The 15,879-nt window shown below is 44.0% G+C and overlaps 1 protein-coding gene across 1 annotated transcript; it reads left to right on the top strand.

The window, feature by feature from the left end:
* The first annotated feature begins 336 nt into the window (after nt 1–336).
* On the top strand, nt 337–7,005 carry LOC147967431 (uncharacterized). Its single transcript, XM_087523127.1, has 9 exons — nt 337–514; nt 597–752; nt 833–985; nt 1,072–1,238; nt 1,639–1,917; nt 2,008–2,138; nt 2,276–2,393; nt 2,508–2,613; nt 6,992–7,005. Exons 1-9 carry the CDS (start codon nt 337–339, stop codon nt 7,003–7,005), a joined length of 1,302 nt encoding a protein of 433 aa, XP_087379253.1.
* The last annotated feature ends 8,874 nt before the right edge of the window (nt 7,006–15,879 follow it).

Consider the following 15,879-nt stretch of genomic DNA (forward strand, 5'->3'; position numbering starts at 1 on the left):
GCGCAGGCTCGCTAACAAAATAAACAAGCCCACCCTTAGGCAGGCATCGCCGACTCCCTAGCCGCAACATAGACCTGGTGCACGCGATCTTTTTAGGGGGAAAAGTCTACTTTTCTCTAAGAAAAATAGCAGCCGAGCTTGCACTAGGATTTTTGGACGAGAAAAGAAAAAAGAAACAGAAAAAAGAAGAAGAAAGGCCGAACAGAAAAAAGCCCAGCCACTGAGCATGCAACTAAAGCCCGTTAGCCCAGCTCCATGCCTCCGTCATGATCGCTGCATGCCCACGCTCGGCTCCCTCAACAATCTTTGGCTGAAGGCGGCGCACGAGTCGACAAGATGAGCAAGGCCGGCAGGAGGATCGGCGACAACGTTGGACCACCGGAGACGGAGACGGAGAGGGAGGCGAAGAAGAGAAACCTGGCACCAGCACGTGCACCCCATGGTCGGACTTCCCATCCAGAGATGACCTTGGCGATCTTCGAGCCTGACAAAGCCCAATCCGAAGCAAAACAAGGTGATGTTCCAACCTCTTTTCCTCCTTGGATCTTCACGGCAGATTGGTCTTTACTTGTTCGTGCTGTACGATCTTTCCCTAGATCGTTTGTACGATGTGGTCGAGTCCGTGGCGGAGGAATCCTCCGATCCACCCAGCCCCCCGATCTACCAACCCTACATTCCCGACGAGCTAGTTGATGATCCGGACATACTCGCTGCCTTCGACTACGCCAAGGCCAAGTACAAAGCAGAACAGGGTAACCCCCCCTTGCCCCTCCCCTATTCTTTCTTCTCATCGTTAATTTCCAACCTGATGTTAATTTTTCTTATTACATAGATCGTCGAGCTAACCTCTTCACTATGGAGCATCACTGCTATAAAGCACCCTCCTGCCTGTTCAAGACCCATCGCTTGCTTCCTATTCTTGAACAAGCAAGGGATGCAACACTTCTTGCTGCTAAATCTGTGATTTTGCTCTCATCATTTGTCGGTGTGTATTTAACATCCTAATTTCTTCTAAATTAATATCTGATTTCATAACTGGCCAAATATTTATGACTTTTGGTTCATTTGCAGAGAGTGACCCGCTGAACAAGTGTTCTGGTTTATGGTTTGAAAGGGACGATCATAGCAAAACCGCCCTTGTTTTGACATCCGCTCAGCTCATTCGTGAAAAGAAAGAACCAAAAAACCCATTCGAGTGGAAGGTGCAGTGGACAGGCAATTATCATCGTGAGGCTAAGGTGCTCCTTATCCTTTTCAACATTCACTTGTCTCTTTATAATCTTGTCACCGAATGATTCTACCCGGACCTACACAATGCATGTTTCATTGGTTTCCTTTTTGATTGAGATTTGGGTGGTGAGCCTTGCACTACTGGACAAGGAAAAACACATTTCAACTATTGCTTTTTTTTATTTGTTTGTTTCTTCCCTCTCAAATTAAATTATTTGTAATGTATCTGTTGTCAAATGTAGCTAATTGCTAATAAAATGTGACATCATCTTCAACTTTGCTAGAATAGAAAATATGAACTAGTATCTAGCGTTTGATTTTCATAATGGTGCATCTCCCAAAAATGTTTTTGTCAATATAAGTTCTGTCAAAAATGAAGTGTGATAACTTTTGACATCGCCGTTTTAGGTCATTGTTCACTTGCTGGACAACACAGCTGTGCCTGCCCGCCTCCTCTATCTCCAGGAGCATTATGAATTTGCTATTTATAAAGTTCAACTGGACAAACCAGTTCAGTTGCCTACTTTTACCGAGTGTGTGCGTTCTGCTCAAGATGTTTTCAGACTCGGGAGAGATGAAAGTCTGAATCTTAGTACCACTCATGGTATGGTGGCTTATAAGATTCCATCCTGGTATGAGAGATGTCACTATATGTATTTGTCTTGTGATCCATCTAGTCCCTCACTGGTGCGTTATATCTCAATTTATGCTTTGTACTTCAATCTTGCTATTTTCTTATTACAAATTGTAATATTTGTCACTACTGCAATGATATAGCTTCGTGATGACGGAGGACCCATCATTGATTTAGAAGGGAAAGTTGTGGGTCTAGTTAACAACCATATTAAGGAGACATTCATACCTTCGTTCTTATTGCACAAGTGCTTGGATTTTTGGAGAAGATTCAAGTATGTATTCACTCATTTTCTCCTCAATTATGTGTTAGTACTCTTGTGATTCTAATGTCTTGTAAAGATAATAGCGCTATAATGTTTTTTCTTACATTTGGGTGATACTTATTTGATCTCGGTTTTATTTGGTGTAGTTGTATGCCTCGCCTCCATCTTGGAATGACGTTTACTTCAATAAAACATTTAGATCCTATCTGTATTGAGAGAATGACACGTAAGCATAACATCGAGTCCGGTCTTATTGTTGAGCAGGTATATATATTATGGTGCTTATTTTTCTTTTATTTTTTCCACTTTTGTTAATAGTTCCATCTAAAGCCGTTTCTCACATGCGTATTATGATGTAACAATGCTAATTTAAAATAGGTGTCTAAAGGATCACTTGCTGAGAAAATTGGAATTCGTGAGGGTGATGTTATTGAAAGCTTTAATGGAAAGTACATTTCTACTACAATTGAGGTGTGTATATTGTGTATTTATTGTATTTTATTTTTTTAGTACATTCGGGTTTAGTTAATCTCTAATCCACCTTAGATTAATCTCCCACATCCTATAATCGGTAGCAAGTAATTTTGTATTCCTAGTTAAATAATTTAAATAATGACGTGCTAGTTGAAGCACCTTCCTGATTCATGCTTGGATAGATCAACTTTCAACATCAATGGTTGTTCTCATCAATTGGATCAGGCCACACCCATTGGTCAACCTCAATGGTAACCTCACGGTGCTTGCCATCTTAGTATTGAGCTTTCCGAACTGAATTCCACTACATAGTGCAAGTAGTTTACTGACGTGGTAATGTTGAGGGATCATGGACAAGCGTTGGTTAAGCAAATACTTTAGACTGTAGTGTTCTGTTTGCACTCAAAATGCGTGCCCCAGAGATATGGGTGCCAATGGCACACTAGATGGACGATGGTAATCAACTCTCATTCTTAGGCAACGAGCTTGGTGTTGCGTGGGGCTATAGGGTGGCGGAAGAAGGCTACAACCCTGTCACCTTGGTGTAGCACAACCCCAAACTGAAGGCGTCACAGTCAATGATGAATTGCTTTCAGAAAATCGACATGTGTAGTACTGGTGTCGTCGTGAACGTTGCTTGAGTTAGTCAAAGTCAGTCGTCGCCAACAACAACAAGCTAGAGGTGAAACCCATAAAATCTCGCGACCAATTCATGGTTCTGGCACGTGGATAGCAAGCTTCCACGCACCCCTGTCCATGGCTAGTTCTTTAGTGATACTCCAGTCCTTCTGATCTCTATTTACAAACTCCTCCCATGTCAAGTTCGGACTACCCCGACCTCTCTTGGCATTATCAACACACTTTAGCCGTACGCTGTGCACTGGAGCTTCTGGATGCCTGCGCTGAATATGCCCAAACCATATCAGACGATGCTGGACAAGCTTCTCTTCAATTTGTGCTACCCCAACTCTATCTCGTATATCATCATTCCGGACTTGATACTTCCTTGTGTGGCCACACATCCATCTCAACATGTGCATCTCCGCCACACCTAACTTTTTAACATGTTGCCTTTCAGTCGGCCAACACTCGGCGTCATACAACATTGCGGGTCGAACCACTGTCCTATAAAACTTGCCTTCTAGCTTTTGTGGCACTCTCTTGTCATAGAGGATGCCAGAAGCTTGGCGGCACTTCATCCATTTGCCCTTGCTTTGATGGTTCACATCTTCATGGATATCTCCATCCTTCTTCAACATTGACCCCAAATATTGAAAGACGTCCTTCTGAGGCACCGCCTGGCCATCAAGGCTAACCTCCTCCGCATGCCTAGTAGTCCTGAAACTGTGACTCATGTACTCGGTTTTAGTTTTACTAAGCCTAAAACCTTTCGATTCCAAGGTTTGTCTCCATAGCTCTAACTTCCTATTGACTCCATTCGACTATCGTGGACTAGCACCACATCATCCGCAAATAGCATACATCATGGGATGTCTCCTTGTATATCCCTTGTGACCTCATCCATCACCAAATCAAACAGACAAGGGCTCAAAGCTGACCCCTGGTGCAGTCCTATTTTAATCGGGAAGTTATCGGTGTTGCCATCACTTGTTCGAACACTTGTCACAACATTATCGTACATGTCCTTGATGAGGGTAATGTACTTTGCTAGGACTTTGTGTTTCTTCAAGGCCCACTACATGACATTCCGCGATATCTTATAAAAGGCCTTCTCCAAGTCAATGAATACCATATGCAGGTCCTTCTTTTGCTCCTTGTATATCTCCATAAGTTGTCGTACCAAGAAAATGACTTCCATGGTCGACCTCCCAGGCATGAAACCAAACTGATTTTTGGCCACGCTTGTCCTTAAGCGGTGCTCAATGACTGTCCCATAGCTTCATTGTATGGCTCATCAGCTTAATTCCACGGTAATTAGTACAGCTCTGAACATCTTGTTCCTGAAGATTGGTACTAATATACCCGTCTCCATTGTTCTGGCTCTTGTTTGCGCAAAAATGAGGTTGTAAAGCTTGGTTAACCATACTATCGCTATGTCCCCGAGGCCTCTCCACACATCAATGGGGATACAATCAGGGCCCATCGCCTTGCCTCCTTTCATCATTTTTAAAACCTCCTTGACCTTAGACTCTTGGATGCACCGCACAAAACTCCTGCTGGTATATCAAAGGAGTCGTCTAGTTTAATGGTAGAGCCTTCATTCTCCCCATTGAACAGCTTGTCGAAGTACTCCCGCCATCTATGCTTAATCTTCTCGTCCTTCACCTTGAGCTAGTCTGCTCCGTCCTTGATGCATTTGACGAACGATGCTCCTCTTTTTTAAGAGCGAGTTAGGGGTTACGCAATAGCCTCAAAATCGCAAATGAACTTGCGGTAGTAGCCTGCCAGTCAAAGGATTCACAACGTCAACCAGTCTATCGCACTCTGAACCTTGGCGAGATCCATAGCCACCCCCTTTGCTGAGATGATGTGCCCTAAGTATGCCATTGTTTTTTTTTCCAAAAATGCACTTGGACCATTTAAGCGCCATCAGATGCTGCTACATCAATTGGAATACATCATGTACATGGCGTAGGTGGTCAACCCAAGACTTTCTATAAATCTATATATCATAAAAAAACACAAGTACAAATCTTCGTAGGAAGGGCCGAAGGACGACATTCATTAAGACTTGAAATGTCGACGTCGCGTTTATCAAGCCGGAAGGCATGGCTAGAAACGTGAAGAGCCCCTTGTGGGTGCGAGACATCTTCTTGTGGATATCATTGACATGCATTGTGGTTTGGTGATATCCAATTTAGTGAAATAGCAAGCACCCTTGAGCTTGTCGAGAAGCTCGTCCACCACTGGGATGAGCAACTTGTGCTTGATGGTGTACTTGTTTAGGCGCGGTAGTCGATGCAGAAACTCCGTGAGCCACCTTAGCTTCTTGACCAAAAGGGTTGGGACTAAAATTAGGAATGGATCCGCTTAATCAATCCCCGATCTAGCATATTGGCGCATTGCCGCTCAATCTCCTTTTGAGGTGTCCAATAGTGATATGGATGGACCACCACGGGAGCCGTCCCTGGAAGGAGGTGAATGCGGTGATCACATCACTGCACTAGAGGTGATGTGCATGGCTCGATGAACATGCCCTCAAAATCTCGTAACAGGGATGTTCTCCTGCCCCTCGCAAGCAAGGGAATGAACGCCCAGGGTCGCCTTCCTATGCAACGTGACTACATGGTCATGATGCCAAAAGGACTTTTTGAGCTTGGTGTGTCCCAACAGATGGGTCGTAGAGAGCCCCGAGCCACTATACGTTGAGCACCTTGTTGTAACTCTACAAAGGAAGGGTATAGCAGTGGATGATGAATGGTTGTGTGCCCACCTATACGTCAAGGCCACTCTAGATCCCGCAACAACACTAGATCCCGCAACAGATGACCTTGACGCTATTGACCACAACCACACGCATGCTTGCACGTTGGGAAAGCTCCACACCACTGCGCATGTTGGCCTGGTCTGATAGGAAATTGTGGGTGCAGCCATAGTGGGTGAGCGACGAGGATGATTCCACGGATGATAGCTGCCGGCTACATCGTTGAGCTTTTGTAGATTCCGATGAGAGCGTGAAGGGAGACCTCTACATCCACGTCCTTAGTATAGTCGCCATCGTCCCTCTTAGCCACATAGATAAAAAAAATTGTTACAACAATTACCAGGTGCGAACTTATTAATTGCAGTTAAAGCTAAGTTTGGCATGACGGTCGTTCATCTCCGTAGTCGTGAGGCACTTGAAGGGCCTTCTGCCTAGGCTGGCTTGTGCGATTCCTGAGGTATCTACTGATAGCAGCCTTGGCAGGAGCTGTAAGGGACCGGGTAGACGAGCGAGTGGGTCGACAGGGTGTGTGTTCGGCAGTAGCTGGTGGACCCTAGTCCTCGTCCTCTCTCCTCTGTCTTGTCACAACTTTTCAGACGAAAACCATTACTCCCTCCATTCCACAATGTAGTGCTTCCTCTATTCTCGTGCTTCAACTTTGACCGTAAATTTAACTACAAAGACCGATTGCGGCGGGAGGAAAAATTATATCAATGAATTCGTATTCAAAAGAAGTTTTCAATTATATAATTTTTTCTCCTGCCGCAGTTGGTCTCGTTGGTTAAATTTATGGTCAAAGTTGGATCTCGGAAAGCGCGGGCGCACTATATTTTGGAATGGAGGGAGTATTAAGTTGTCTGCTGAAACTCTCCCATGGTGGCACGACTTTCGCGTGCTTGAGGTAGCTGTACCGTAGTGAGGCCCTCCGGCCAGGTGGTATGACGCTAGCCACGCCTTGCTGCGTTATGGAGTACCCTCTGATCTGTTTTTTGTTCTGTTGCAGATCCATCCCGGTAGATGTTCACAGAATCATGCAAATTCCTGTTAATCTTCAAGCCTTTGAAGACTTCATTGCGTGGCATCCAGACCGAAAGGGACTATTCACAGTTAGGTCAGCGTATCATGTTCGGTGGATACAAAAATACAGGGCCCATGAAAACACTATGCCGCAGCCAGGAGGGTCCCAAATCCCGGCTACATGGAGTTCTCTATGGAAATTACAAATCCCACGTAAAGTCCAAATTTTTTGTTGGCATGTCTTGCATGGAATTATACCTTTAAAATCCATACTTACTAATAGACATATTGGATCAAATGGAGCTTGTCCAATCTGCCATCAAGCAGCTGAGGATGTTCGGCACCTCCTGTTCGAATGTACGCATGCCAACGAGTTGTGGAGCAAGCTGGGAATGCTTGATACTATTAATGAAGCTATCATCATTGACCGTTCAGGCTCGGCCATCATGGAATATCTACTGCTACTACTGGCAATGTCGTCACATATAAAACCACAATTGGATATGAAGCAGATTCTTGTTGTGGGGTGTTGGTACTTATATTGGATCAGAAGGCAAATTACTCATGTTGAAGCTACTCCACCCCCTACAAGATGGCCCATTTCTGTTTTAGTAATTGCGAGTAATTACCGACGTTCGTGTGTGCGGAAACCTGAAGAAGGAGAACATAAATGGGTCAGACCCGAGCCAAAATTCATCAAACTTAATGTTGACGCAACATATCATGAAGATGAGGGTGCGGATGCTACTTCTGCAGTGCTAAGGGATGGACATGGTAATCTGTTTGCGGCTCACTGTGTCTATGTCCCCTATGCTGCAAATGTGGTAACTATGGAGGCAATGGCAGTGCACGATGGATTAATCCTTGCAAACAACTTGGGACTTCACCGTGTAGAAGCGGAGTCAGATTCTCTCATCGTTGTAGATTTCTGCACTGGTGAGTCACGTTGGTGGGATGTTGCTTCAGCAATCTTCACGGAATGCGTGGATATTAGTGTTTCTATTGCGAAGGTTAAGTTTAAACATTATTTTTAATCCCCTAATCAAGCGGCTCATGAGCTAGCTCAGTATTGTTTTTGTAATAAGATTTCGAGTAGCTAGTTTGAGGAGCCCCCGGGTTGCCTTGCAGCTAAACTAGTGGACGATGTACTGATTATTTGATCTTAATAAACCTATCCATGATGGCCTTCTCTAAAAAAAACTATCTCACATTATTTGCGGGATCCCACACACTCTCTCTGTTTTTATTTAGTCCGCGTATGAGCATTCAAGATTGCTATTTCACATCTAAATGTAATATACTTACCTCATATCTAAGTCTCCAATCACATGATTGATTGCTATAAGATTCGTGTAAACTGTTTTTCTACAGTTTTCTTAAATCACATTTAGATGAGAGATAAGTATGGCGCATCTAAGTTTTCTACCTCATGTTCAATTGCTATTAGATCAGTGCAGAACTTTGTCCTGGCCGCGCGCGTTGTAGTCTTTTCGATTCTGATTCCTGCAGCCCACCCCGTGATTGCTTTTCTCTGTGTTATATGGGCTGTAAATTTCCGTTCCACGTTTATTGTGGGTGGTTTCTTTCTTTTTTTTCTTCCTTTTTTCTTTGTTTATTCAGCGCAGCATCATAGTCCTGAGAATCAAAAGTCAACGAGACCTCTATGTTGTGTTGGTGGTCATGTGCATCTTGCGTTTTTTCTTCTTTCTTTTTCTGTTTTTCGTCCCTCTTTCCTTTCATTTTGTATTTTGTTTGTTTTCCTTGATTGCTTTTAGTTTTGTTAATTCTCAAACAATTTTTCTGTCCTTTTCAAATCATTTTTTTAGAATTAGTGAACATTTTCTAATTTGTAAATATATTTTCTAAATTCTTGTTTTTGTTTAATTTACATTTGCTTTCTCAAATTTCAAGCAAAATCAAATGTCTGAACATTTTAAACTTTGTGAATATTTATAAATTCTCAAAAAAATTCTAAATATAATTTTTGTCTCATTTTGCGATCCATCAGATGTTTTGTTGTAATATTTGTGGAAACATTGTTCCCGCTTCAATTTTTCAAGCGAGTCTAGTGTTCCCATATTGTTGTGATGATGTCCAATTTTATCGGCCCATCTGTGTCATGTACGCTCCTCTTTTAGGCCCGTTTGTGTCACACACGCTCTTTTATTAGTCCATTTTGTTTGGCTTGTTTTGCATTTTGCTGGTTGTTTTCATTGGCCTTTTTTTGTTTTTTTCACTAGCCACCGTTGTAGAAGTGGAAGATATAGATTTAGTTAGTCGGTATCTCTTCATTATCTTTACTTTGTGCCTTCCCATTCGTCTCTCTTTGTTTTTCCTTTGTCTTCTTGTAGAGCCGACACAAGCAAAAAGGGCAAGTCGACGGGAGTCGTTCTTGTTCATTTACAGTTGGATCCGGCCATTTTTATGTCTCATTTGGAAGTTTATCCTCGATCTGCAATTGGATCTGATCTGTTTTTTTGTTCTGTTGCAGATCCATCGCTGAATCCCAATTTTGATTTCAATTTTTGCCTCAGTTGCAAGCTTCTCCTCGATTTGCAACTCGTGTCGACCTATTTTTTTGTCTCAGTTGCATGTCAATCATGGACTCGTAACTCGGTATTTTTTGTCCCAATTGCAAGTCTACCCTTAAGTTGCAACTGGACATGACCTTTTTTTTGTCCAAGTTACAAGTTCACCATCGACTCACAACTAGAGCGCGACCTTTTTTTCATTCGAGTTGCAAGTCCACTCACAACTTGCAATTAGTTCTCACCCTTTTGCCCTAGTTACTAGTCCGTTGTTGTTGACTCACAATTAGGCCCGACCTTTTTTCTCCCAGTTGCAAGTCCACGTTCGACTCGCAATTGGTCCGACCTTTTTTGCCTTAGTTGCAAGCTCACCCACAATTCGCATCTAGTCCCTTACTTTTTTTGTTTGATTTTCAAGTACGCCGTCAACTCGCACACGAAGCCCTGACCCTTTTTTTTATCATAGTTGCAAGTCAACATTCGACTTGCAACTAGGCCCAAGATTTTTTATTTTGTTCCCGGTTGTAAGTTAACCCTTGACTCACAATTAGGACTAACATTTTTTCTGCCCCCTTGAACTTTTTTCCCACCCCAGTTAAAAGTCCAGCCTCGACTTGCAACTCGAGCTGATCCTTTTTTGTCCCGATTGCAAGCCTTCTCTTAACTCGCAACTAACCCCTGACCCATTTTTCGCAGTTACAGGTTCACCCTCGACTCGTAACTGGGCTCCACCTTTTGTGTCCCAATTGCAAGTCCAAGTTTGACATGCAAATGGCTCTGATCCCCCCCCTTCCATGTCTACCCTCGACTCGCAATGAAGGTCAACCTTTGTTCGTCCTATTATAAGTCCATAATTGTTATATGTGCTCGTTTGTGTGGGCTGCGGTGTATCTAGTCATTTTTTCATGATTCTTTTTCATTTATTCATTTTAGATTAAAAAACATTTTTGGTTTATTTTTTTGTCAATGTCATTTTTTTGCAGAAAATGTTTGTGTCTATTGTATACGTGTCACCAAACACAATCGACTCGATCTAGGCTTAACCCATTTTTTCTGCCTCAGTGCAAGTCTACCCTCGACTCGTAATTGGGCCTGGAGTTTTTTATTTGTTCCAACTATAAGTCCATCCTTGACTCATAACTGGGCCTGAAATTTTGTTTTGTCATAATTGCAAGTCCACAATCAACTGGCAACTAGGGTTGATCCGAGGCCCGACCTTGTTTGCCTTTAGTTGCAAAGTCACCCTTAACTTGCCATTAGGCTCAACATTTTTTCCCCAGTTGCAAGTGCACCGTGGACTTGAAATCAAGACTCGACCTTTTTCATCTCAGTTGCAGGCCCATCATTGACTCGTAACTGGGCTTTGATCCCGGACCAACCTTTTTTTACGTAGTTGCAAAGTTAGTCTTAACTTGCAATTGGCTCTAATCATTTTTTGTCCCACTTGCAAGTCGACCCTCAACTCGCAACGGGGGTCAAATTTTTCTCAATTGCAAATACATCATCGACTCAAAACTGTACGATTTGGGCTTGAATTTTTTTTCTATATCAGTTACAAGTCCACCCACGTCTCGCAAATGGGCCTGCCCATTTTTTTGCCTAAGTTGCAAGTCCGCCATAGACTCACAACTGAGCCCGACTTTTCTTGGTCACAGTTGCAATTCCACCATCGAATCACAATGGGGGTCACTCTTTTCTAGTTGTTAATCCATCATTGACTCGTAACTGAGCCCATTTTTAGGTCCCAATTGCAAGTCCACTATTGACTCGCAACTGGGCTCGACCTAGGCCAGATCCTTTTTTTTGTCGTAGTTGCAAAGTCAGACCCACCTTTGCAACCGGGCCCTGGCCCTTTTTTTTTGTCCAAGTTGCAAGTCCATCTTCGACTTGCAGCTGGACCTCAACTCTTCTTTTTTCTTGGTTGCAAGTTCATCATTGACTGGCAACTGGCCTGGATTTTTTTTTCTCTCTCTCTCTCAATTGCATGTTCACCATCAACCTGCAACTAGTCTGATTTTTTAAATTTATAAACATTTTTAAAAAAAAATTATGAACAATTTTCAGTTCTTTAACATTTTTAAATCACTATTTTTAATTCATGATTGTTTATTAGTATGTAAATATTTTCTAAATTTCGTTATTGTTGAATTTATGTTCTTTTTTTTGGAAATCCAATAAAAAATATGTGATCATTTTCAAGTTGAAGGTGAGTTTGAAAAAAAAAACATGTAAACATTTTGAAATTCACGAACACTTTTCATGTTCGGGATTGGGATAAGCTGGCCTAAAGGGCGTTGATTTAGGGACAAGCTTGAGGGTACTCGTAAAAAAAGAAAGAAAGATACGTGACGGGTCAGATAGGAGGCTGGCCTTTTCTTACCTGTGAAGAAGAGTGGATGCATCACCCGCAAAAAAAAAAAAAAAGAGTGCATGCATGCACCAGGGTAATTATGGCATGCACACTTGAATTAACCAAGTTATTCTCAACATGAGAACCTAGCTAATCGTGGGTGGCTAGCTCTGGCACTCGCCAGGTAGGCCCACGTCCGCTCGAGCCCTTCTCACGTGTTTTTGTTCGTCAACTAACAACCAACAACAAACGAGCGAAGGACGCGTTTTTTTTTGCGGGTGAAATAATGTATTACTCAATCACAGGGTTCATACAATCAATCACTGCAAACTCCAATGCCTGTTCCAAACCAAAACAATCTGTGGGGGCGGTGCCGCTCTTTTGTGGTCGTGCCTCACTGGCGGTGCGGAGTGGTGGACGCGGTCTTTCTTCTCTTCGGTATGTCGACGACATAGCGGTGATCGGGGGCTTGTGCTCGGGTGGATCCTTTTGGGACCCGAGGGGAGTCGGAGTTGAGACTCCGGGTAGACGAGATTGGGCTCGATCCGGTGGTGCCCGCGGGTGGTGAGGTCCCTCCCTCTACGGGTGGGGTGGGTGTTGGTGGTGGTCGGGCAACGCGGCACTGAGGGCCATAGTCATCGTAACGTGCGAGGGTTCTTGACGACGGTCGTTAGGAGTCATGGGGTTGTGTCCCCCCGGTCGACCGAGACTGGCCGGGGACACAGGGGTGGGGCCCCTACAGTGGTGGCGCCGTCCAGGACTCCGTGCCTGATGCTGGGCTAGGAGTGAAAGGATATGTCTTTCTCTTCTCCTATCCTGGTTGGTACATCGTGATGTGGGTGATGTTTCGGACATGGATGCTGGGGTGGCGGCTCCGGATGGTGGTCCGCATGGTTGGCTCTCCGGTAGGCACCATGATTCGGGAACGAGGTCGGATTCGGTACGATTCAATGAAGATTCGGCGTCCCCACAGCCTGCTCCTCGATTCAGGTTCGAGGATCCAACAGCCAAAACGCGAGGCATAATTTACTCACCTGTCGTTCCTTTTCTCAAGGACTCCTCTTTCTTCCTCCAGTCCATTAATTGCAAGTGATCCATTAACAGCAAGGAATGCTGACCGTCAAGGAGTCGTCGTTCTTCAGGAACTGTGTTCCTCGACCCATGGTACCATACCGGGTTCATCGTACCCAAACGAATTGGATCGCGTCCCTGCTATAAAAAAAATCATTCGAGAGATGTATACCCTCGTTGTACCCTATTTTTTTTCAATCACCGACTCTCGTCCCTCGTTCCCGTTCCTCGTTCCCACCGTACCGGAAACATGGCAACTATGGTCTACCGTTTAGGTAGATCTCCTTCAACTCAAGGTGATTAAGGTCAGATCTGAGGGCACTAACCTGTTGACAACATCGAGAAGGAACTCCATGCCAACATCATCCATTTTTCACCAGTGATCACCGGAACAACACGACTCTGCCTCCGGAGAACGATTTTTTTGGAACACTGATTAATGGGTGGGGAGCACCTGTGGAATAGAGGGGCGGCGAGGGTTTCTAGAATGAACCGTATGGGGTTTGCCATTCACGCGTCTGACAAATGGCTCAGCTGACCCTACCGTCCTGTATACCGATCTAAGCCTAGGCTCGTTAGATACACTAACACTCTGGTCCACGGACCAGAACGCACACGCGAATCCGCCGTCCCAACAGTTTGTTCTGGGCCCGCATACGGACCACTATTTCGTACCTTATTCCCCCGCACTCCCCATTATCTAAACTCCGCAATAGATGCGTCAGACCTTTTTTCCAGATTCCGAGCCACGAGCGATGATATCGGGATCAGCTGGGCTTGGGCACCAAATCGCGCCCTTCCGAGAAAAGTGATGTACATCCCCTTCCTTTTGGAACTATGCTAGCTGTGTGCTCCTCTGATATTGTTTGTTTTGCTTGCAGCCACGACACTTGTGGATGGAGGGAGTTTGTCAAAGATGAGATGCTGCTAAGACTTGGTTTCATTCGTCCTTGCTTGTGCAAAGCATGTTGTTGTGGTGGTCCATCCTTGCTTGTGCAAAGCATGTTGTTGTTCGTCGTCCACTGGTAGTAGCAGCCAACACTCACTTGGTTTTGTTCATGAGCACAATCATCTCCATTAATTCAGTTGCTCAAGAGAAGTAGCAGGATAGATGGATGAATTCGTTGCCATAGTTACTTAGGTCCTTTTCTCTTTCTCAAAAGGGAAGATAGTTACACCATGTGTCCTTTTGTTTTGTTGCTGTGGAACAAACAAACATATTGATTGCGTTGGTATAAAATTTCCAAATTCCCAAGAGCTTGATACTTTGTTGATTTGGATGTGCATGTATTAATGAACCGGGACCTCTTGTTATCCTTGTGGAATAAATAGTTTTGCTTGCTTGTAAAAGCTGGCTAATGTATACATGTCATTGAGCAGGTTGCCCATGTTGAACATCAGACAATGCTTGACCATTAGAAAGAAAGATGGTACTAGAAGTTTGGATTGTGCCACCTCACTGGTCCATGACATGGTACTAGAAGTAGTGACCAAAGGGAAAGAACCAGGGACGGTTTTAGTTTAGTTTAGGTTGAACTTGGACCAGGCACGAGTTCACCGCCGTCAACGAGGAGATCCAGGGAGGCGGTGCTCGACCAGCTTCCCTACCACGACTTGGGCATATGCCCGAGGAAGTGATGGTGGAAATATGATGGAAGTGTAGGCCACGATAATCTAACTCCCAAAGGTGGCGCTGAACAGAATGGGCGGCGACGCGGGCGTAGCAAGCGGGGAACAGAATGGGAACTAACTATATATATGGACCAGAAAATTGTGTGCATCAGTGATGGGAGGAAAGGTGGTTTACTGTTGATGTGGAACAAGGAAGTGTCTATACATTGTCTCGCTTTGGATCCTATGTTCATTGATGTAAGAATAATGGATGCGGAAGCTAGAGAATGGCGTCTCACTGGCATGTATGGAGTGTTTAGATGGGAGAACAAATATAAAACTTGGGACCGCATAAGACAGCTTCAGCATAGTTATGATCTCCCGTGGCTTCTAATTGGTGATCTTAATGAGATACAATTTTTGCATGAGAAAGAGGGGTGTAATCCGAAACCCCAGCAGTACATGCAGGCCTTCCAACAAGTTATTGATGACTGTAATTTGTGTGACATGGGTTTTGTGGGAGACCCATTTACCTGGCGAAGAGGAAGGATTAGAGAAAGACTCGATAGAGGATTAGTAAATGAGGCTTGGTCAAGCTTGTTCCCACAGGCGACATTAGAGAACCTAGACTTTAATCACCGGCCATTGTTAGTTAACACAGAGTATTATTCCCAGCCGGTTGCAGGTGGAAGTGGCCAACAGAAAAAGTTTGAAGCTCGCTGGTTACGGGAAGAGAAGTTTAATGAGACGGTACTAGAGGCTTGGGCGAAGGTTGGCTCTGATCCAATGGCAACAAATATTTGTAAAAATCTCAATATGATGCACACCCAGTTTCATGATTGGGACCCGCGGGTCTTAAAAAACCAAAAAAAGCGTTTGCGTAAAGCTCAGTGAGACATGGAAAAAGTAATGTCCGGGCCGATGAATGTGGATAATGAGGAGAAAAAGAAAGAGTTGGAGTAACTAATAGAATACTTATTGGAATTAGAGGAGATCCAAGCAAGGCATATTTCACGGGCGACCTGGCTAACTAGCAGTGACCGGAATACCACGTTCTTTCAGGCGTTCTCATCTGCTAGAAGGAAAAGAAATTTCATCAAGAAATTTAAAAGTGAAGGTGGAAATTGGTTAGAAAGTAACACAGCCCTTAATCCCCATGTCCAAAATTATTTTTCTAACCTTTTCACATGGGAAGTGCAGCAAACAAGTCCAGAAGTGCTAGCCAAGGTGCAACCGAAAGGCAGAAATCAAATGAATGATATGTTGATGGCACCGTTCACCATAGAAAATGTTCGCAAGGCTGTTTATAGTATT

The sequence above is a fragment of the Triticum urartu genome, chromosome 5A (assembly GCF_056163025.1).
Source record: "Triticum urartu cultivar PI428250 chromosome 5A, HENAU_Tu73, whole genome shotgun sequence".
In the NCBI taxonomy this organism is placed as follows: domain Eukaryota; kingdom Viridiplantae; phylum Streptophyta; class Magnoliopsida; order Poales; family Poaceae; genus Triticum; species Triticum urartu.